Genomic DNA, 22408 nt, shown 5'->3' with positions numbered 1-22408 from the left:
GTGCTCGCCTTCTGCACGGCCAGCCTGGGGCACGGATTTCCGGGCCAGCAGGTTCTGGGCCGGCGGGTTCTGTTGGGGAAGCAGTGGTGTGTTCAGTCTTCCTCACATGGTGTGTGGCGGTCACTCTTGGGGTCCTGGAGGCTCTGGACTGAAGAGTGCCTCTTGTTCAGGCAGGTTCCAAGCCGCTCTCTCTTTCTCCTTCCGCTTGTACAGGCCAGGCCCCCATCGTCTTCCTGAACATGGAGGGGGACTTCATGAAGCCAGTCATCAGCATTGTGGACGAGCTGCTGGAAGCCGGGGTCAACGTGACGGTGTATAATGGACAGCTCGACCTCATCGTGGACACCATGGGTAGCAACCGGTCTGAGGGGAAAGAGGAGGCAGTGTTGTGGATGGAGCTGGCCCCTTGCTTGGGGGAGGGAAGTGACATTGATGTGGCAGGAGGAGGGCCATTTTCCGTTACCTGCATCCACCTCTGACCTTGGCTCTTTGAAGAGGGCAGGGCTGCCCGAGGTGGTGACCCCCTCAGAGAAGTCCGGCCTGTCCTTCTTTTGAGGTCTTCAGTCAGTCAGTTCAGTCGCTCAGTCGTATCTGACTCTTCACGACCCCATGAACTGCAGCACGCCAGGCCTCCTTGTCCATCACCAACTCCCAGAGCTTGCTCAAACTCATATCCATTGAGTCGGTGATGCCATCCAACCATCTCATCCTCTGTCGTCCCCTTCTCCCGCCTTCAATCTTTCCCAGCATCAGGGTCTTTTCCAATGAGTCAGTTCTTCTCATCAGTTGGCCAAAGTATAGGAGTTTCAGCTTTAGCATCAGTCCTTCCAATGAATATTCAGGACTGATTTCCTTTAGGATGGACTGGTTGGATCTCCTTGCAGTCCAAGGGACTCTCAAGAGTCTTCTTCAACACCACAGTTCAAAAGTGTCAATTCTTTGGCGCTCAGCTTTCTTTATCATCCAGCTCTCACATCCATACATGACTACTGGAAAAACCATAACTTCAACCAGATGGACCTTAGACAGCAAAGTAATGTCTCTGCTTTTTAATATGCTGTCTAGGTTAGTCATAGCTTTTCTTCCAAAGAGCAAGCGTCTTTTTTAATTTCATGGCTGCAGTCACCATCTGCAGTGATTTTGGAGCCCAAGAAAATAAAGTCTGTCACTGTTTCCGTTGTTGCCCCATTTATTTGCTATGAAGCGATGGGATCAGATGCCATCCATGATCTTAGTTTTCTGAATGTTGAGTTTTTCTGAATGTTGACCTTTAGAGGTATGATTAAAGAAAAGGTTAATTCCCACCCCCACCTCAGAATTTAGAAAGAAGATGTTTCCTTGACCATTGGACAAAGACACCAGTTAGCTAAGGGAAAGCCTCTCTTTTTGTGTCAAGGAGAAGGTAACACTGCAAGGGGAAGGCTGCTGACCCTATCCAGCTGAGGACCCAGGGGACGTGGTCTTTGTGGGGTCACTGCCGTGCTGCCTGCCACCCTGTGCCCACCTCCTGGTTTCAGGAGGGCCAGGGAGAGGCTCAGACTGAGGCATGTGATCTGGCGAGTGTGAGCAGCACTGAATATTTCTGCGACTTGTGAGCCAAGATCACTGAGGACATTTTGAAACGGTTCTGCATTTCTTCCATGTACTCCCCACGTGGTCCACCGTCTGCCTACCTGGGGCTTCTCTGTCCTCCTGGCAGCCCTGCCTGCCCCCAGAGGTCCCAAGGCTCCTTCCTTTGGAGCGGGGGAGCCATGGGAGGGTCATGGGCAAAAAGCACAGCTGTTAGGTTTGTCCTGGGCAGCCTGGCTGTGGCTGGGGCACCCAGTGCTACAAATGCAGAGTCTCAGGTCCCGCCCGATGTACTCCATTGGAATTTGCATTTTAGAAGGATCCCAAGTGCATTTTGTGTGCCTCCCCACTTTCAAATTCTGTGCCAAGTTATAGGACCCAGATTTCGGTTTCTGCTCTTCTCAGCTCTTCATGCTGGGCCATGCTTTGTTCCTCTTGCCAGGTCAGGAGAACTGGATGCGAAAACTGAAATGGAAAGAATTGCCCAAATTCAGGCAGCTGAAGTGGAAGCCCCTGCACAGTGACCCCAGATCTTCAGAAACATCTGCCTTTGTCAAGTCCTACAAGAACCTGGCTTTCTACTGGATTCTCAGAGCTGGACACATGGTGAGAGTCAGCGTCTGTCCCAGATTCACGGCTCTGGGGGTGGAGGGAGCCACACGCGCTGGTCTCATAGGTGCCTGGGGATCGGTGTGTTTGCTTCACTGGAGTAGTTCGTCTGCTGAGAGATTTAGTGCTGGGGTCTCTACCCTCTGCTCTTCAGGTTAAATGAGTTGAATGTTGCTTTCCTCTGGACAGTTTGTCCTGAATAGGAGAGAGGAAGGAATTGTCTTTCCCTAACATTTTTTGCTTTTTTTAAAATTTTTCTTTTAACGGCTATACTGTTTTATTTATTTATCTGATCTTTTGACTGCGCTAGGTTTTTCTCTAGTTGCGGTTCACAAGAGAAAAACAGTGGATTCTCTCATGGCAGAGCAGGGGCTCTAGGCACACAGGCTTCAGTCCTTGCAGGTCGTGGGCTCCAGAGCGCCAGCTCAGTAGCCTGGGCTACAAGGGCTGAGTTGCCCTGCGGCATGTGGCATCTTCCCAGACCAGGAATCGAAGCCATGTTCCCTGCTTTGGCAGGAGGATTTTTAACCACTGGACTACCAGGGAAGCCCTCCCTGACGCTTTGAGGGAGTGATATTAGAGCTCGGTCATCTGTAAGGCTGAGCGCAGTGCAGGGTGCAAGGCAGGGAGTGCATGGTAGCAGCAGTGGCTCTGGAAGTTACGGAAAAGGAGGCACGTTTCCTTCCTGAATGTTGAGTCCTCTGGACCCCTGCAGCCCAGCATCATGGGAGCTCGGGAAAGCGTGTGTCCAGCACAGGGGTCATTTCACAGAAGGGGTGCTCTCTTGAGGATGGCACCCAGGCACGGCTGTCCTCCAAGGGTGTTATCACAAAACTGGTCCCCTTCCCGGGAGCAGGGTCTCGGAGCCAGTCCTGACCCCAGGCCCAGGCAGAGAGCCGGGAGCACTAACGCAGATCCTCCTTGCTTCCAGGTTCCTTCCGACCAACCGGACATGGCCCTGAAAATGATGAGGCTGGTGACTCAGCAAGAATAGGATGGCCTGGGCTGGCTGCAGGTGAACTGCTTGGCCTCAGGGCACGGGAGCCCCTGGGAGCAGTCTGGTGCTGTAGGAACCACCCTTCTCCCCTCGAGTCTGACTCCCGGGGAGTGGCTGACTTGGGCTGATTGTGCAAGTTCCCGTCAGCTTTGGCAGAGAACAGAATCATTGCCTCTGTAGCAACTTGCAAATCATTTCTGCTTGGGAAGACTTTTTTTAAAAAATGGATTTGTTTTAATCAAAATGAAGAATTGAAATAGCTTAATGTTTTCTTATTATAAAAGCAAATTGTGTGACTTACAGAGAAAACTGGAGATGCAAACAAAGAACCAAATAAATATCTGTATGCTCCTTTCCCAGGGAAAAGCACTATTACCAGTTAAGTGTTCTCCCGACAACCCTTTTTTTGCTATATATACATACATATTTTTTTACAAAAACGCAATCATTGCTGTGTTATGTCATGGTCCATTTTGTTCACACATCAGTATGTCCTGAACACCTTTTCGTGTCAATAAATTGTTCTCCTGTAACATTTTAATGTGTGCTGAGCATCCAATTTTATAGCTGTACCATAATTTACCTACTAAATACTCAGTTGTTTCCCATAAGCAGTTTCTAGTTTGTTGCTTTTATAAACGGTGCTCTGGTGATATTTCCTGATAGTTACATTTTTACACACATCCTTATCATTTTATTACAAAAATTCCCCAAAAGTATACTGGTCAGGTCAAAAAATTGTAACATTTTTTAAATGCTGAGTTCGGGACTTTTAAGTGTAATTCATGGCTTATAATCTACAAAGGCTTCAATGATAGCCTTGAAACAAATACCACTTCTGGTAGTTGTGGGGCTAAGATTTTGAAAACCCAACACAGAGTCTTATCCTGCTGAGTGTGGGGAAAGAGTTACAATGGGTTACGCCTACGGTGACCAGCCCCTTCTGACCTGATGCTAAAACAGACTTCTTGGGCGGTGCTCCACACTTTCCCCCATGAGTTGGTTTGCTGTTGGGGAGAGAGCAACTCCTGTGTGTCTACTCCTGTGTGGACCAGGAAGAACTGAGAGTCTTCTACTGGGTCCCTCTAGACTCCACCAGTGAATGGCAGTCTCCTGTCGCTTCTGCTGGGAAAAAATTTCACTATGAGTATAACTAGTTACTGAGTCTTATGAGCCCTTGAGACATTGAAGTGGACAAGTTGAATTCCCAACCACACAGGGTCTTTTTTGTTAGAAGTTAGGGTATGTTGGGGAAAGGAATGCAAGTTTGCGCATTAGAATATGTCATATGTGTGGCAGAGTCCAGTGAAGCTGGGACTGCAAAGCTTTTTTGCCCCTGGAAGCCCTTCTATCGCCACCTGAGGAGGTTAGTCTCTTGCCCTGATATCCTATAACCAATTCCCAGACTTGCCTAAGGCCTCTGTTGCTGCTATATTATATCCTCTCTCAAGCTGTGCCCATGGTTTCATGGGGATTTTCTGCAAGTGGACTCAGGAAGAAGAGTCTCAGGTTGGTTTTCAGATGGTTCTGCGTGATTGCCATGCATCATCTGAACGTGAGCGGCTTTGCACTGAAGCTCCTCTCCGGGACAGCCCAGATGGTGGTGAAGGGGAGTCCTCCCGGTGGGCAGAACTTGGGGAACTTCGTTCATTTTGCCTGCAGGGAGAAGTGGCTGGAAGGAAGGGTCTGCACCAAATCATGGTTTGGTTGGAGAGTGGAACTGGAAGGAGCACAATGAAAAAATGGAAAGGTCTGAAGAAGAGGTCTGAGGATAGAGCCCTCTGAATGGCAGAGCAGGAAGATATTTCAGTTCCATGGCATGCTCATCACAGGGTAGAGGAAGGGCTTCATAATCGAGTGGTTGGGATGACCCATTTGGTAGACATCAGACAGCACCCCCCACCCCAGCAATTCCTGTGAGCTCGTGAACGAAGTGGCCCTGGCTATCATGGGGGCTATGTATGGCTCAGTACCAGGAGCGTGTGTCCATCAAGACTGACCTGGCTGCACCTACTGCTGAGTGCCCAATCTGCCAGCAGCAGAGGCGGCACCGAGCCCCTAACGTAACACCATTGTTACAAGGGCTCAGCCAGCCACCTGGCATCAGGTTGATTACCCTGAACCACTTTCATGATGGAAGAGGCAGCTCCTACTGGAACTGCCACTTATTCTGGATGTAGATTTCACTGCCTACAAAGCTTCTGCCAAAACTGCCATCTGTGGGCTTCCAGAACGCCTCATCCGCCATCGTGGAATTCACAGCAAATGAAATACAGCCGTGGGTTCTTGCTCTTTGAATTCACTGGTCCGTCCTTATTCCCCATCATCTTGAAGCAACCCCTTTGACAGATGATTGACTGTTGGCTTTTTGAAGATTCAGTTGTATTGCCAGGTAGGTGGTGACACCGGGCAGGACTGGGGCAGTGTCCACCGGTTTGTGGTGAATGCTTGAATGCTCTAAATCAACGTTAGTTTCTCCCATACCCTGGATTCCGAAGTTCAGGAATCAAGGGATACATACGAACGTCAGTCTTCTCAGGGTTAACAATCCAACAAACTTTTGCTTCCCATCTCTGCAGCTTTAGCATCTGCTGGTCTAGAGATCTTCATTACAAAGGGAAAAATGCTTTCACTGTGTCACTTTGAGAAACAGCAAAGACTGCATTAAATTGGAACTTGAAGCTGCCATCTGGCATCTTTGGGCACTGAATCAATAGGCAAAGTACTGGCTGGGTGATGGACCAGACTAGTAAGGGGAAAATGGGTTGCTGCTACACAGTGGAGGTGAGAAGGGATACTGCAGGAGACCCTTTGGGGTGCCTCTTAGTACTCCCATATCCTCTGATTAAGACCAATGGAAAAGGGCTAAACAATAAGATCCTACTGTACAGCACAGAGAACTATATTTGGTATCCAAAACGGATAAACTGATGGAAAAAAAATTTTAAGAATATATATATAACTGAATCTATATATAAATATAACTGAATCACTTTTCTGTACAGCAGAAATTAATACAACATTGTAAGTCAACTAAACACCAATTAAAAAACTAAAAGATAAATGGAAAACTACAACAACCCAGTTTAGACAGTCAATGTCCCAGACTTCACAAAAGGCTGGAGTCATCCCACCAGGCAAGAATCTAACAACTGAGGTGCTTGCTGAGGGCAAAAGAAATACGAAATGAATATAGATGATAGTGGTTGTAAATACTAGCAGGTGGCCTTGTGACCAGCTCTGGAATGAGGCCTCTAATAGTTATAAATATTTCTTCCTTACTTTGATGTGAATATATTTTAATAAATATTAACCAAAATGGTTTTATCTCCTCTCTCTATCATTGAATCTCACATGACTCATAATCACTTTATATGTAAGTATTTTAAGTTACAAGAAGTCAAAACAGGAGTGTAAATCAGCTAGGAAAAGAATGAACATTCAGTTCAGTTCAGTTGCTCAGTCGTGTCCGACTCTTTGCCACCCCATGAATCGCAGCACGCCAGGCCTCCCTGTCCATCACCAACTCCCGGAGTTCACTTAGACTCAAGTCCATCGAGTCAGTGATGCCATCCAGACATCTCATCCTCTGTCGTCCCCTTCTCCTCTTGCCCCCAATCCCTCCCAGCATCAGAGTCTTTTCCAATGAGTCAACTCTTCGCATGAGGTGGCCAAAGTACTGGAGTTTCAGCTTTAGCATCATTCCTTCCGAAGAACACCCAGGGCTGATCTCCTTCAGAATAGACTGGTTGGATCTCCTTGCAGTCCAAGGGACTCTCAAGAGTCTTCTCCAACACCATAGTTTAAAAAGCATCAATTCTTCAGCGCTTAGCTTTCTTCACAGTCCAACTCTCACATCCATACATGACCGCTGGAAAAACCATAGCCTTGACTAGACAGACCTTTGTTGGCAAAGTAATGTCTCTGCTTTTCAATATGCTATCTAGGTTGGTCATAGCTTTTCTTCCAAGGAGTAAGCGTCTTTTAATTTCATGGCTGCAGTCACCATCTGCAATGATTTTGGAGCCCCAAAAAATAAAGTCTGACACTGTTTCCACTGTTTCCCCATCTCTTTCCCATGAAGTGATGGGACCAGATGCCATGATCTTCGTTTTCTGAATGTTGAGTTTTAAGCCAACTTTTTCACTCTCCTCTTTCACTTTCATCAAGAGGCTTTTAAGTTCCTCTTCACTTTCTGCCATAAGGGTGGTGTCATCTGTATATCTGAGGTTATTGATATTTCTCCTGGCAATCTTGATTCCAGCTTGTTTCCAGTTTCTTCCAGCCCAGCGTTTCTCATGATGTACTCTGCATAGAAGTTAAATAAGCAGGGTGACAATATACAGCCTTGACGTACTCCTTTTCCTATTTGGAACCAGTCTGTTGTTCTATGTCCAGTTCTAACTGTTGCTTCCTGACCTGCATACAGGTTTCTCAAGAGGCAGGTGAGGTGGTCTGGTATTCCCATCTCTTTCAGAATTTTCCACAGTTTATTGTGATCCACACAGTCAAAGGCTTTGGCATAGTCAATAAAGCAGAAATAGATGTTTTTCTGGAACTCTCTTGCTTTTTCCATGATCCAACGGATGTTGGCAATTTGATCTCTGGTTCCTCTGCCTTTTCTAAAACCAGCTTGAACATCTGGAAGTTCACAGTTCACGTATTGCTGAAGCCTGGCTTGGAGAATTTTGAGCATTACTTTACTAGCATGTGAGATGAGTGCAATTGTGCAGTAGTTTGAGCATTCTTTGGCATTGCCTTTCTTTGGGATTGGAATGAAAACGGACCTTTTCCAGTCCTGTGGCCACTGCTGAGTTTTCCAAATTTGCTGGCGTACTGAGTGCAGCACTTTCACAGCATCATCTTTCAGGATTTGAAATAGCTCAACTGGCATTCCATCACCTCCACTAGCTTTGTTCGTAGTGATGCTTTCTAAGGCCCACTTGACTTCACATTCCAGGATATCTGGCTCTAGGTGAGTGATCACACCATCGTGATTATCTGGGTCATGAAGATCTTTTTTGTACAGTTCTTCTGTGTATTCTTGCCACCTCTTCTTAACATCTTCTGCTTCTGTTAGGTCCATACCATTTCTGTCCTTTATCGAGCCCATCTTTGCATGAAATGTTCCCTTGGTATCTCTAATTTTCTTGAAGAGATCTCTAGTCATTCCCATTCTGTTGTTTTCTTCTATTTCTTTGCATTGATCACTGAGGAAGGCTTTCTTATCTCTTCTTGCTATTCTTTGGAACCCTGCATTCAGATGCTTATATCTTTCCTTTTCTCCTTTGCTTTTCATTTCTCTTCTTTTCACAGCTATTTGTAAGACCTCCCCAGACAGCCATTTTGCTTTTTTGCATTTCTTTTCCATGGGGATGGTCTTGATCCCTGTCTCCTGTACAATGTCATGAACCTCAGCCCATAGTTCATCAGGCACTCTATCTATCAGATCTAGTCCCTTAAATCTATTTCTCACTTCCACTGTATTATCATAAGGGATTTGATTTAGGTCATACCTGAATGGTCTAGTGGTTTCCCCTACTTTCTTCAATTTAAGTCTGAATTTGCCAATAAGGAGCTCATGATCTGAGCCACAGTCAGCTCCTGGTCTTGTTTTTGCTGACTGTATAGAGCTTCTCCATCTTTGGCTGCAAAGAATATAATCAATCTGATTTCCAAAGGCAAAAAAGGAATCCTGACCCTGATGCTCTCCTGGGGATGATGTGAGAATGGTTTTGGTTGTAAAAGGGATAGTGTGTCATATTAAACAGAAGCATGGTTTTGTTCTTGTCTCTATTTGAGAGTAAATGTGGTTTCAGGCAATGTGTGGGTACCAAGTTAAAAAGGGGTCAACCGTAGTCTTTGTAATGTTCCAACTTACTTCAGCCAAACTGTTTTCCAGAATTAAATTTCCTCTGTTTCTGATTAGAATGGCCCACAAGACTGGAGATTCTGTAACATTTGTAGGATGGAAATTGATTTTTCCCTACTTATGTGAGCTGCTGTTTCACCTTATTAACTCTTGTCTTCTCATCTGTTTCTTAATTTCTTGTTTCATGAACTCCGTGTTTGCTTTAATTTCCTTGAGTGGGAGCAAAGTATTTAGAATTGCCTAGTGCAAACCTTCCAAGGACTGTTCCTCATCTATTTCACCTGTCTTTTGTCTTTTGTGTTAATTTCCTCCATTTTAGTTGAGATTGGTTATGGGTATTTTTCATGCTTGCTTGTTTATGCATATGAATGAGGGTACCCTTTGAATGAGGGTAGTTATAGCATAATCTCATTCCCCATCCTGTTTGTTTGGTTAACTTTCAGATTGTTCCCTGAGTTTTTATTCTGAAAGATTGGATGTCATGGGTCCATATGGTCTGTTTAGTTGTTATCTGCCTAAGGGAGGTAGATGCTGGGATCTTGAGCAATAAGAACAGATCTTCATCAACTTTTAATGGGGTTGCTGCTGCTGCTGCTGCTAAGTTGCTTCAGTTGTGTCCGACTCTGTGCGACCCCATAGACGGCAGCCCACCACGCTCCGCCATCCCTGGGATTCTCCAGGCAAGAACACTGGAGTGGGTTGCCTTTTCCTTCTCCAATGCATGAAAGTGAAAAGTGAAAGTGAAGGCGCTCAGTCGTGTCCGACTCCTAGCCACCCCATGGACTGCAGCCCACCAGGCTCCTCCATCCATGGGATTCTCCAGGCAAGAGTACTGGAGTGGGCTGCCATCACCTTCTCCATTTGATGGGGTTACATCCTGACAAATCCATCACATGTTATAAAATAATAAGTTGAAATTGCATTTAATATACCTAACTTACCTATCTTATCTAGCATAGCCCCAGCCTATCCTAAACAAGCTTAGAACACTTACATTAGCCTGCAATTGGGCAAAATCATCTAACAATACAATAGAGCTATTGTATAATAAAGTACAGACTGTCTCATGTGATTTGTTGAATAGTGTACTGAAAGTGAAAACCAGAATGGTTGTCAGTGTCTCATGATCATGTGGCTGACTGGGAGCTGTGGCTGCTGCCACTGTCCAGCATCCCAAGAAAGCATTGTAGCAGGTATTGCTACTCAGGGAAAGAGCACAGTTCAGCATAGGATGGAACTTCCCTGGTGCAGTGGATAGGAATCCACCTGCCAGTGCAGGGGACATGGGTTCGACCCCGGTCCAGGAAGATTTTACCTGCCACGGAGCAAGTAAAGCCCACATTCTGCAACTGCTGGACCTACACTCCACAGCTATTGGAGCCTGCACACTCTCGGGCCTAGAGCCACAACTGCGGAGCCCACGAGAAAGGGTAGCTCCTGCTCACCGCAACTAGAGAAAGCCCGCGCACAGCAACAGAGACCCAGCGCAACTGAAAACAAGTCAATAAATAAGTAAATAATTTTTAAAAAGAAAGCAAAATCTGATGTAAGGTTTCTACTGAATGTAATTTGCTTTGCATCATCATCGGAAAATTGGAAGGCAAACTGTTGCAAGTCATGGGCTATCTGTATTGGGAACCTTCCTTAGGGCCCTATTCACTAATGGCAGAGGTGCCTAGATTTTGCTGTGGTCCCCTGCTGTAGGATGAACCAACCACTTTTTGCTTTTTGTTTGGGGTTTTGTTTTGTTTTTTTGGACCAATCACTTTGGCAAAAAGCAAAGTCCAGAGAGACCTAGGGACTCCTTATTTGCTTCATCAGAGCAAGTGAGAGAGAAGAGTCAGGGAGAGAAGGTGAGCAAGGTGGAGGTCACCTTCCTTCATAGCCTGATCCCAGAATGCTATCTTATCACCGGCTCTTAAGAAGAAAGTCAGTAGGTCCTGCCCTTGTGTAGGTGAAGGAAATTACACAAGGATGTGAATACAGGAAGCAGACATCCCTGGCAGCCATTGAGAGACTGTCTACCAGGTGGCTTAACACTCATTTTCTACTGCCTCCCTCTATCTTTTTTCACCTCGGAACTCTTCTTGTCAAGAGAAGGGGCAGAGGAGAAAACATGATGATGTACAGACTTTCAGGATCTCCTCAAGTCTCACACACCTGATGTAGAAGGGGCTTCCCCGTGGCCTTAAGTTCAACTCCAAAATCCTTAGTTAGTTCAGTTCAGTCGCTCAGTTGTGTCCGACTCTGCAATCCCATGAATCGCAGCACGCCAGGTCTCCCTGTCCATCACCAACTCCCGGAGTTCACTCAAACTCACGTCCATCGAGTCGGTGGTGCCATCCCACCATCTCATCCTCCATCGTCCTCTTCTCTTCCTGCCCCCAATCCCTCCCAGCATCAGAGTCTTTTCCAATGAGTCAACTCTTCGCATGAGGTGGCCAAAGTACTGGAGTTTCAGCTTTAGCATCCTTCCTTCCAAAGAGCACCCAGGGCTGATCTCCTTTAGAATAGACTGGTTGGATCTCCTTGCAGTCCAAGGGACTCTGACCTAATAGAATCAGGGGCCTTTTCAGCCTCGTGTCTCTTTATCCCATCACTTTTCACTGCAGCCGTATTAGAAGATGTGTTCCTTGGGAGGGCCCTATAAATTTTATCCTGTTCCCACCCAAGTTCTGAAACAACTGAAAACAACACAATAAAGTCAGCAGATAAGAAAACGAAAATAGATTAGGGGACACAGCTTAGTGTTTGAATCAGAATGCACTTGCTAATTGACCTTGAACCAGCCCATCCAAGGGAACGATGCAGTGTGTAGGGCAGACCCCGCCTCTTGCTCATTCTAGTGAAAAACCATCTGGTGTTGTTTCGGGGGCTCCGAAGAGCTCCAGTACCATGGTCCTTTATGTCTCAGTGCAGAAGAGAGTTCAGTGAGAGACAAAGTGATAGCTAAGAAGTGATTTATTACAATAGGAGACTTGTGAGGCTTACAAGCAGGTGGGCAAGGGGTGCTTCCCCAAGAACTTCCTGGGCTATGGTTTTGTAATCAGTGAAAGAGTGGGGAGCGGGAGAAGAACTTCTTGTTCTTTCTTGAGTGGACTTCACGCTTCCATCATCAGCTCCTCATCCAGGTTGACCTGAGCGTTTTCTTGTCGCTGCATGGCCAACCTAGGTCCACAAATCTTGTTTTTCATGTGTGCAGAGAGCACGTCCTAGGGATTATGAACTTGCTGAGCTCACTGGGCAGGATATGGGTCTCCTGCCACCACTGTTGTATTGTTTGGGGGCACGTCTTCTGCTTCTGTTGCATGGTTTTGTTGCTAAGCAAGCCTCCCTGGTTTTGTGCCCAAGCAAACGTGCTTTCTTGAAAGATCATTAACTAACAGGGGTCTTGCGTACTTTTTCTACTCCCAGTTCCCTGGTGGGGCCTGTAGGGGGATTTTTACTCACTTAGACTTTGTCTTCTTACTCTGGCTCTGTCACTGGTAGGGAGGAAAAAAGAAAACCAAATCCCCTAAGCCAGGATCCAGGCTACATACAAGAAATGTAGACCAGCATCTGTGCCCCACTGCGATGAACACCGTGAATCAGCTTTTACCTCCCAGCCCACCCTCATAGGCACCTTCCTGAGAGCAGAGGTCAGAAAGCTAGCCTATACTCACAGAAGCCTTTGCACCTAGGGTTCTGGTTGTAAGTAAGGTGGAAATTCGACGGTGGCCCTTATTTATTTATTTATCTGGCAAGCCGGGTTATGGAATCATGAGATTTTTCAGCAGTAATGTTCCAGCATCCATTTTTCCTGTGTGTATGAAGCATCTGTTGGGGTGGCAGCTTCTTCGTCTTCTTTTTTTTAAAAAATTGTTTATTCAACTGCTTCAGGTCTTTAACTGCAGTACGTGGTATCTTCATTACATCATTCAGGGTCTTTCATTGCAGCACGTGGGCTCAGTAGTTGTGGGGCACGGGCTTCTCGTGAGTGGTTTTACTTGTGCCTCACTCAGCATGCGGGATCCTAGCTCCCTGACTAGGCATCGAATTCGTGTCCCCTGCATTGCAAGGCAGATTCTTAACGACTGAACCACCAGGGAATTCCCCTGGGGGGACAACTTCTTATCTGACGGCTCCTAGTCCCTGACTTCAACTATGGAGACCTCTGTGAAGTCAGTGGCTCCAGTGGTAGGAGCTGCACTTGTGGAGCAGTTCTCCCATGGTCTTAGACTCACCCATGGATGCCCTCTCCTTGAGCCAGCTCTTCCCTCCTTCCAGTCTTTCCAGTCAAGCGCTGGGCAGTGAAACCTGATAAACCCTTCCCTGCCCAAAATATCTACAGTGCTATTTCCTGCACTAAACTTTGAATGATACGGTAATGTAAGTGCCTGACAATTAGCTTATTTGTTTTATCGTAGGTGCCTGACATTAAACGTTTGACTGAGAAAGCACATTGTGAGCTACACGACTACATAAAGAGCCAGACCACCCAACCTGTGGATTTCCCCCTTTAGAAAGCTCTGGGTGACCTAGATAACTGACTGCTTGAGAGATCCTGCTTTTTCCCTTCCTGCTCCTGTGTCTCCTTCCCATTCCTATCTTTTAAATTCGCCAATTAAGAGTGAGACTTCCCTGATGGCTCAGGTGGTAAAAAAATTCTTGCAGGAGACCTGGGTTTGATTCTTGGGTCAGGAAGATCCCCTGGAGAAGGAAATGGCAACCCATTCCAGTGTTCTTGCCTGGAAAATTCCATGGACAGAGGAGCCTGGCGGGCTACAGTCCTTGGGGACAAAGAGACGGACACAACTGAGTGACTAACACTTGAACTTTTACTTTTCACTTTCAATGAAGAGTGAACTCATGAAACGCTAGGCACCCCAGCTTGACCCCCAGTAAAGGCAGAACCCAGGTTTGTGCTCTCTTTAACCATGGCCTCATAGTGTGGCCCCAGGCATGCCTGTACCCTCCAGGTCTTGTGAGTAATAAACCTTGTCTTTTCAAACATCCCTGAGTGTTGCTGTGAGGTGCAATCATGATCAGAACCATAGGAGCTGGTCCAGCCACAACAACTGGCTCCAGTATGGGGAGATGAGACTCACCACAAGCAGCAGGGGCCCAGGTGAGTGCCCCTAGGCACTCCTCGCAGACAGATAGCATCAGGGTAGTAGGCTGAGACTGACACAAAACATACCCATCAGGGAACTCAGCCTTCCTCTTTGCAGAGGATTAAAGTAGGGCAAGACCTAAGAGAAAGTCTTCAGAGAAAACTTAAAGCCAGAAACAGGGAAGAGGCCTCCCCCTGCTCAGCACCCAGCACTGAACTTCTCCTGTCCTTCTTACTGAAAGGCCTCCTGCCCCTCCCCACCCTCTTACTCATCTTTCAGGTCTCAGCATAAGCATGACCTTCTCTCAGAAGCCTTCCCAGATTCCCCCAGGCTGGGTTAGAAGCCCCCTTACTCACTCTTGCCTGACCTCTCCCTGCACTCTGTGATCCTCAGGCTCCTGGTGATGACTTCCTGTGGCCCTGGTACAGAGCAGGTCTTCAAGGTGCACCAGTTTGCTGGCTGACTGGCCATCCCCGGGCGGGAATGAGGAACGAACACAGTGGACCTCCTCCAATTTGTGCGGCTCCTGAGTTTGCTGTTGCAGGCGCCTACCTATGTCACTGGTTCTGTCTGGTGTTGACTAAAGTATTATTCGTGACCTAAAAGTTGAGAGTTGTGTTTTATTGGGCAGCAATTTTTTAGGACTTCAAGCATGGGAGGCAGCATCTCAGGTAACCCTGAGAGAGAGAACCGCTCCAAGGAGGTGAGGTGGAGATGGGGGCAGAAGCCAGGTTATGTAGAAGTTTTGTAACAAAGGGCGGGTAGTCTGAACATCAAAAGATTATTGCTAATTAAAGAAAACCCAAGCTATGTATCAGTTCAGTTCAGTTCAGTCGCTCAGTCGTGTCCAACTGTTTAGGATCTCATGAAGTGCAGCACGCAAGGCCTCCCTGTCCATCACCAACTCCCGGAGTTCACTCAGACTCACGTCCATCGAGTCAGTGGTGCCATCCAGCCATCTCATCCTCTGTCATCCCCTTCTCTTCTTGCCCCCAATCCCTCCCAATATCAGAGTCTTTTCCAATGAGTCAACTCTTCCCATGAGGTGGCCAAAGTACTAGAGTTTCAGCTTTAGCATCATTCCTTCCAAAGAATACCCAGGGCTGATCTCCTTTAGAATGGACTGGTTGGATCTCCTTGCAGTCCAAGGGACTCTCAAGAGTCTTCTCCAACACCACAGTTCAAAAGCATCAATTCTTCGGCGCTCAGCTTTCTTCACAGTCCAACTCTCACATCCATACATGACCACTGGAAAAACCATAGCCTTGACTAGACGGACCTTTGTAGGCAAAGCATTGTCTCTGCTTTTGAATATGCTATCTAGGTTGGTCATAACTTTATTTCCAAGGAGTAAGCATCTTTTAATTTCATGGCTGCAGTCACCATCTGCAGTGATTTTGGAGCCCAAAAAATAAAGTCTGACACTGTTTCCACTGTTTCCCCATCTATTTCCCATGAAGTGATGGGACCAGATGCCATGATCTTCGTTTTCTGAATGTTGAGCTTTAAGCCAACTTTTTCACTCTCCACTTTCACTTTCATCAAGAGGCTTTTTAGTTCCTCTTCACTTTCTGCCATATGGGTGGTGTCATCTGCATATCTGAGGTTATTGATATTTCTCCCGGCAATCTTGATTCCAGCTTGTGCTTCTTCCAGCCCAGCGTTTCTCATGATGTACTCTGCATAGAAGTTAAATAAGCAGGGTGACAATATACAGCCTTGACGTACTCCTTTTCCTATTTGGAACCAGTCTGTTGTTCCATGTCCAGTTCTAACTGTTGCTTCCTGACCTGCATACAAATTTCTCAAGAGGCAGGTCAGGTAGTCTGGAATCCCATCTCTAGGGAGACACAAAAGTATGGGCTCACAGAAGCACTCCCATGATATGCAGCTCAGCTATCTGGAGCGGGTATCCTGTGTTTTCACAGCCTGAGTTTCCTCAGGGCTCACCGTAGGGAGTGACTGCAGGCTGGTGGCTGATAGGCGTCAGGAATTCTTTTCATCCCTGTGTTCCCTCAGCGCTCACTGGCTCACTGCAATCAGAGATGAATTCGACATCCTCTGTCCACTGCTATGGCAGGAAACAGTCCATTTCTCTGGAATTTCAACCCTCAGCGATACTCACTTTTGACCTTGTCTGCACATGAAATTTGTCGCGTTCTCTCTCTCTCTTTAGGCCGTGCCATATGACCCGTGGGATCTTGGTTCCTGACTGAGGCTCAAATCCGGGCCCTCAGCAGTGAGAGGGCAGAGTCCTAACCCCTGGGCTGCCAGGGAGTTTCCTGCCACATTTTCTCATTTCAGAAATGTGGTGTTTTCCTTTTGCTCTGTTCTCTTTTCAGGTTTCTTGGCAGATGTAGCAGTTCACTGTTGCAGAAGTCTTGGGAGCATCACTTTCAGTGATAGCGAGGAGAACTGCATTTCTCACAAGGAATTGTGACTTAGGGCCATCTGTTGCACGGTTAGCTGCACTTTATGGAGCCTATGCTGTAGGGTAGGTAATCAGGCAGATTGTAGGCTGAGTGTCCAATATGAGAAACTTTCTGAATGAGGAATCACCTGGCACTGATCAGAAGGGCCATTATCAAAAAGACTGCTGGAGAGAGTGTGAAGAAAAGGCAACTCTCCTACACCTACACTATTGGTGGGAACATAAATTTGTATGGCCACTTTGGAGAAGGATGGAGTTTTCTTTAAAAACTAAAAGTAGAACTATCAGATGATCCAGCAGTCCCATTCCTGGGCATACATCCAGAGAAAACCATAATTTGAAAGGAAACATGCACCCCAATGTTCATTTACGATGGACAAGACATGGAAGCAACCTAAATGTTCATCAATAGAGGAATGGATAAAGAATATGTGATACATATATACAATGGAATATAAAAAAGAATGAAATAATGCCATTTGCAGCAACATGATGGACCTAGGGATTATTGTACTAAGTGAAGTAAGTCAGACAAAGACAAATATCATATGATATCACTTACATGTGGAATCTAAAAGGATTATAAAAATGAATTTCTTTACAAAACAGAAACAGACTCATAGACTTCAAAAACAAAACTTATGGTTACCAAAGGGGAAAATTGTGGGCGGGGGTGGCGGGGGGGATCAATTAGGAGTTTGAGATCAATATACACACACTGCTGCTGCTGCTGCTGCTAAGTCGCTTCAGTCGTGTCTGACTCTGTGCAACCCCATGGACTGCAGCCCACCAGGCTTCTCCGTCCATGGGATTCTCCAGGCAAGAACACTGGAGTGGGTTGCCATTTCCTTCTCCAATGCATGAAAGTGAAAAGTGAAAGTGAAGTCGCTCAGTTGTGTCTGACTCTTAGCGACCCCATGGACTGCAGCCCACCAGGCTCCTCCATCCCTGGGATTTTCCAGGCAAGAGTACTGGAGTGGGGTGCCATTGCCTTCTCCAATACACACAGTACTATATATAAAATAGATAATCAACAAGGATCTACTACACAGCAAAGGGAACTCTATTCAATACTCCAGTAATAACCTATTTGGGAAAAGAATGTAAAAAAATGGACATATGTATATATGTTAATATAACTGAATCACTTCACTATACACCTGACACTAATATAAAATGTAAATCAACTATTTTTAAGAAAAATTAAATTTAAAAGAGAAGTCCTCTGTCTTAAAATGAATCTGTCTTCTATTTTAGGCTACTTCAACCACCTGGGCAAGTCTTCCCTGACTGTAGCCCTCTCCCATCTTGTCCCCAGAGGACTAAGGCTCTTGCTGCTCAGAGACCGACTCCCTTGGATCACCACTGCTGTCTCACGTGTTTGCCCCAGCAGACTGTAGAGCTCTTCTGGGAACAGAATGCATCTCACTCATCTTCAGATCCTGTAGCTTTCCCAGTACCAAAAAGCACAGGGCAAACCCTCGACAAACCAAACTAAATTTGAGCATCACGCAGCAGCCTGGAACCTACCTGAGAAATGGAGAAGTGCATCTCCAGTTTAAGGCTTCCATTTTCATTTGGGACTTAGGTGATGTCAGACTTCCCCTCACTGAGCAGCCCTTTCACCCGTCTCTCACATCGCTGGATAACCTTAGGGGGACTCTTGCCTGGGGCATGTTCATTGCATCATTTGTGTTGTGTCTATTTGACATTTAGCATGGCCCAACTTGAAACCTAGCCTGGGTTGCATTTTTTTCTGTCATCTCCTTAGAGTCTTGATGAGTTTCTTGATATGCCAAGTCTTACTGGAGATACGTAGGACTCCAGTCCATCAACAGATATGTGGTATTTTTTTAAGTTAAAAATGTTTTCTTACAATTATTTTCTTATCACTGGTTGATCTCGAAACCACTTTACAAAAAAGTATTTTGCCCTTCTTGACTCTCCATCTTACAACGATTTCCATTTCTTCATACATGCTGCTAGTAACTAACCATTGCCATGTACGAAACACTGGGGCAAGTGTTTACATGCCTCATCTCATTTATTCTTCACATCAACCCCAAGAAATGGGCACCTAAAAACACCACCCTATTTTATTTATGAGAAAATGGGTTTACTGAGATTAAGAATAATCTCTTCCAATCTTGATCCATATGGAATCTTTCCTCCCAGTTTTAAGGTAAAGGTCTGCAGCCTTTAATAATCTCTCTGTACCATGAAAAGATTACCACAGTGAGTTTGGTGAACATTCATCATCTCATATAGGTTTAAAATGAAAGAAGTAGAAAACAGCTATATTTGCCTTGTGATGAAAACACTTAGGATTTACTTTCTTAACAACTGCCGTGTGAAACATTGTTGTTCAGTCGCTAAGTTGTGTCTGACTCTTTTGCAACCTCATGGATTGTAGCCGCCAGGCTCCTCTGTCCATGGGATTTCATGGGCAAGAATACTGGAGGGGGTTGCCATTCCCTTCTCCAGGGGATCTTCCTGACTAAGGGATCAAACCCACATATCCTGCACTGCATGTGGGTTCTTTACTGCTGAGTCACCAGGGAACCCCCTACACCAGTGTTAATTATACTTACTATGTTGTACATTACATCCCTTGTACTTTTTTATTTTATAATTGGTCCAGTTTCCCCGACCCCATCTCCCACCTCTGCTGCTGCTGCTGCTAAGTCACTTCAGTCATGTCTGACTCTGTGCAACCCCATAGACGGCAGCCCACCAGGCTCCTCCGTCCCTGGGATTCTCCAGGCAAGAACACTGGAGTGGGTTGCCATTTCCTCCCACCTCCGGTAAACACCAATCTGATCTCTATTTCTATGAGATTGTTTGTTCATTGTTTGTGAAGTATAGTTACCCTACAACACAATGCTATGTTAGTTCATGTTATACAAAATAGTGATTGAAAATTTCTGTATGTTTCAAAATGATCATCACAATGTGTAGTTACCATCTGTCACCATACACAGATGTTATATAATTATTGATTATATTCCCCACACTATAATTTTCATACCCATGACTCATTTATCTTGCAACTGAAAGTATGAGCCTCTTAATCTTCCTCACCTATTTCTCTCTCCCCCCGCCACCTGCCCTGTGGCTACCACCTGTTTATCTCTATGTCTATTGTTCTCTTTTGTTAAGTTTGTTGACTTGTTTTGTTTTTTGGAATCCACATGTAAGTGAAATCACGCAGTATTTGTCTTTCTCTGACTTGTTTCACTTAGCATAATACCCTCTAGGTTTGTCCATATTGTGGCAAATGGAAAGATTTCGTTCCTTTTTATGGAAAAGTAAAATTCCACTGTGTGTGTGTGTTTGCACTGACTCGATGGACATGAGTCTCAGTGAACTCCGGGAGTTGGTGATGGACAGGGAGGCCTGGTGTGCTACGATTCATGGGGTCGCAAAGAGTCGGACACGACTGAGCGACTGATCTGATCTGATGTATATATATCATATCTCCTTTATTCATCGATTGATGGACACTCAGGTAGCTTCCGTATTTTGACTATTGTAAATAACGGCACAGTAAACATAGGGTCCACGTATCTTTTCTAATTATTCTTTTCATTTTCTTCAGATAAATTCCCAGTAGTGAAACTGATGGATCATTTGCTAGTTCAATTTTTAACTTTTTGAGGAACCTCTATACTACTGTCCTTGGTGACTACACAATTCACATGCTTATCCACAGGTTATAAGAGTTGTCGTTGCTCAGGACTTCCCTCCTGGGCCAGTGATTAAGAATCCACCTGCCAACGCAGGGGACTTTGATCCCTAGTCTGAGGACTAAGATCCCACATACCGCAGGGCAACCAAGCCCACGTGCCCTAGAGCCTGTGCTGCACAACAGGAGAACTCACCGCCCCGAGCCACTTGCGCACACAGCTGGAGAGTAGCTCCCGCGCACTGACGCTAGAGAAGGCACGTGCACAGCAATAGAGAACCTATGTGCCACGATGAAAACCCGACATGGTCAAAAATAAATAAACAAAAATTAATTGACAATAAAAAAGAGTTCTCATTTCTCCACCCACACTTGGCATTTGTCTTTTTAATAATAGCCATTCTATATTTAAACAAACAAACAGTAGCCATTCTGACAGCTATGATGTGATATCTCACTGTGGATTTTTTTTTGAAGTATAGTTGATTTACAGTGTTCAAGTGATATATATGTGATATGTGTGTACACACATACACACACATACATTTAATGGTGAAAAGTTGAAAGTACTTCAACTTAAATATATACTTTTTCAGATTCTTTTTCCATACAAGTTATTACAAGACACTGACTATAGTTCCCTATGGTATACAGTAGGTCCTTGTTGCTTATGGTTTTCATTTACATTTTGCTGACGGTTAGTGATGTTGAGCATCTTTTCATATGCTGGTTGGCTATATGTATGTCTTCGTTGGGAAAATATTTAGATTATTTGCTCACTTTTTTCTTTCACTTACAAAAGGTAGTCTGCCTTTCTTTAGAGTCACAAGCAGTTGACTGAGTCAGCGAGACTCAAACCACAAAGACACCATTTCTCCTTCGCTCCTTTCTGGGTCCCAGGGTTGGCTGGGGCCCAGCACCGCAGGAGGGCTGCCTTCACAGATTCACAGGCTCCTCATTGCGGGCAATGTGACTGCGAGAGGTTGACCAGATAGTTCACCATCCACAGGTCACTGATGTTGTTGTTGAGCATGGTCTGGAAGTCCTCGGGAACTCTACTGGGTACTTGGTTAACCAGACTTATCAAGAAGTGGCCCACGGTATTGTTGGCTGACACCTTGCCAGACAGCGAGCCCTTCACACACTGCAACAGAGTGCTGGGGGTCGCCGACTTGCCGCAGGTCACTGGAGAGGCCAACCACCCGGTAGGGAATAAAACAGGTCAGGTCAACTCCAGCGCGTCCAGTGTCTAACATGGGTCTTTCACCGTCAGAAGGTGACCATCGCCCCCAGGGCCCTCCGAGGAACATGCATTAAAGTGCTGACGAGGCCTGGACGCTGGTGTCCACCGTGAGGTGGATGGGGTTGAGGGCTTCTGGGCTGTAGTGCTTCTGAGTGCTCCGTGATGCTGTGAGCCGAAGTGTGCCATCCCAGGAGGAGCTCCTCTGGAGAGACTTTCCTGTGCACTTGATACATGTTCTTAGCGAATTCCACGTCAGCAGTCACCCCCTCTCCTGACTCACTGTGTGGCACTGAAAGGCCATTGGTGACTTCCACTGAGTGCGTGTCAACGGGTCCCAGCAGGGTCCAGATAACTCAGGCAGCTCCCTCGTTGCGTTGCTCGTAGCTGTCCACGATGGAGGCCAAGATGACCACGCGGCCGCCGGGGAAGGGGCCTGGGAGGGCAGGGCCAGACAGCAACTGTGAGGGGCGTCTGCGCTGGGGTCAGGGGTGAGGCCGCAGCGGGGGCTTTGGGTGGGGCGGCGGGGGGCGCGCTCGCCAGTACTGCTGGTGTGTGACCATCTTGTCGAGAGGGTATTTGCTTACTTTTTAATTGGGCTGTTTTTTGCGTTTTTCTTGTTGAGTTGTATGTATTCTTTGTATATTTTGGATATTAACCCCATATAGGAAATACTGTTTGCAAAGATTTATATCCCCCTCTATAGGTGATCTCTTCATTTTGTTGACAGTTTCCTTCTCTGAAAAGCGTTTTAATTTGATGTAGCCCAGTTTATATATTTTTGCTTTTTTTCACCTGAGGTGATGTATATTAAAAATATTATTAAGACTCATGTAAAAGTATACTGGTTATGTTTTCTTCTAGGAGTTTTATGGTCTCAGATCTTACTTTTAAGTCTTTAATCCATTTTGA

The 22408-nt window shown here is 45.9% G+C and overlaps 1 protein-coding gene and 1 pseudogene across 1 annotated transcript in view; one reads left to right on the top strand and one right to left on the bottom strand.

Moving 5' to 3' along the window:
* Positions 1-3716, top strand: part of SCPEP1 (serine carboxypeptidase 1) — a 34034-nt gene extending 30318 nt beyond the window's left edge. The window contains exons 11-13 of the mRNA XM_086360879.1: positions 214-351; positions 2012-2175; positions 3110-3716. Of these exons, the coding sequence (XP_086217005.1) occupies positions 214-351; positions 2012-2175; positions 3110-3172 (365 nt within the window). The 3' untranslated portion in view covers positions 3173-3716. The remainder of the gene's footprint in view (positions 1-213; positions 352-2011; positions 2176-3109) is intronic.
* Positions 3717-21192: 17476 nt separating this feature from the next.
* Positions 21193-22408, bottom strand: part of LOC147352749 (eukaryotic translation initiation factor 3 subunit F pseudogene) — a 43068-nt pseudogene continuing 41852 nt past the window's right edge.

Source organism: Bos grunniens, chromosome 19 (genome assembly GCF_055505025.1).
Source record: "Bos grunniens cultivar Pamir isolate PY7600 chromosome 19, Bosgru_T2T1.0, whole genome shotgun sequence".
Lineage (NCBI taxonomy): Eukaryota > Metazoa > Chordata > Mammalia > Artiodactyla > Bovidae > Bos > Bos grunniens.
The sequence above is the reverse complement of the archived record's forward strand: the minus strand, read 5'-3'. Positions and strand labels throughout refer to the sequence as shown.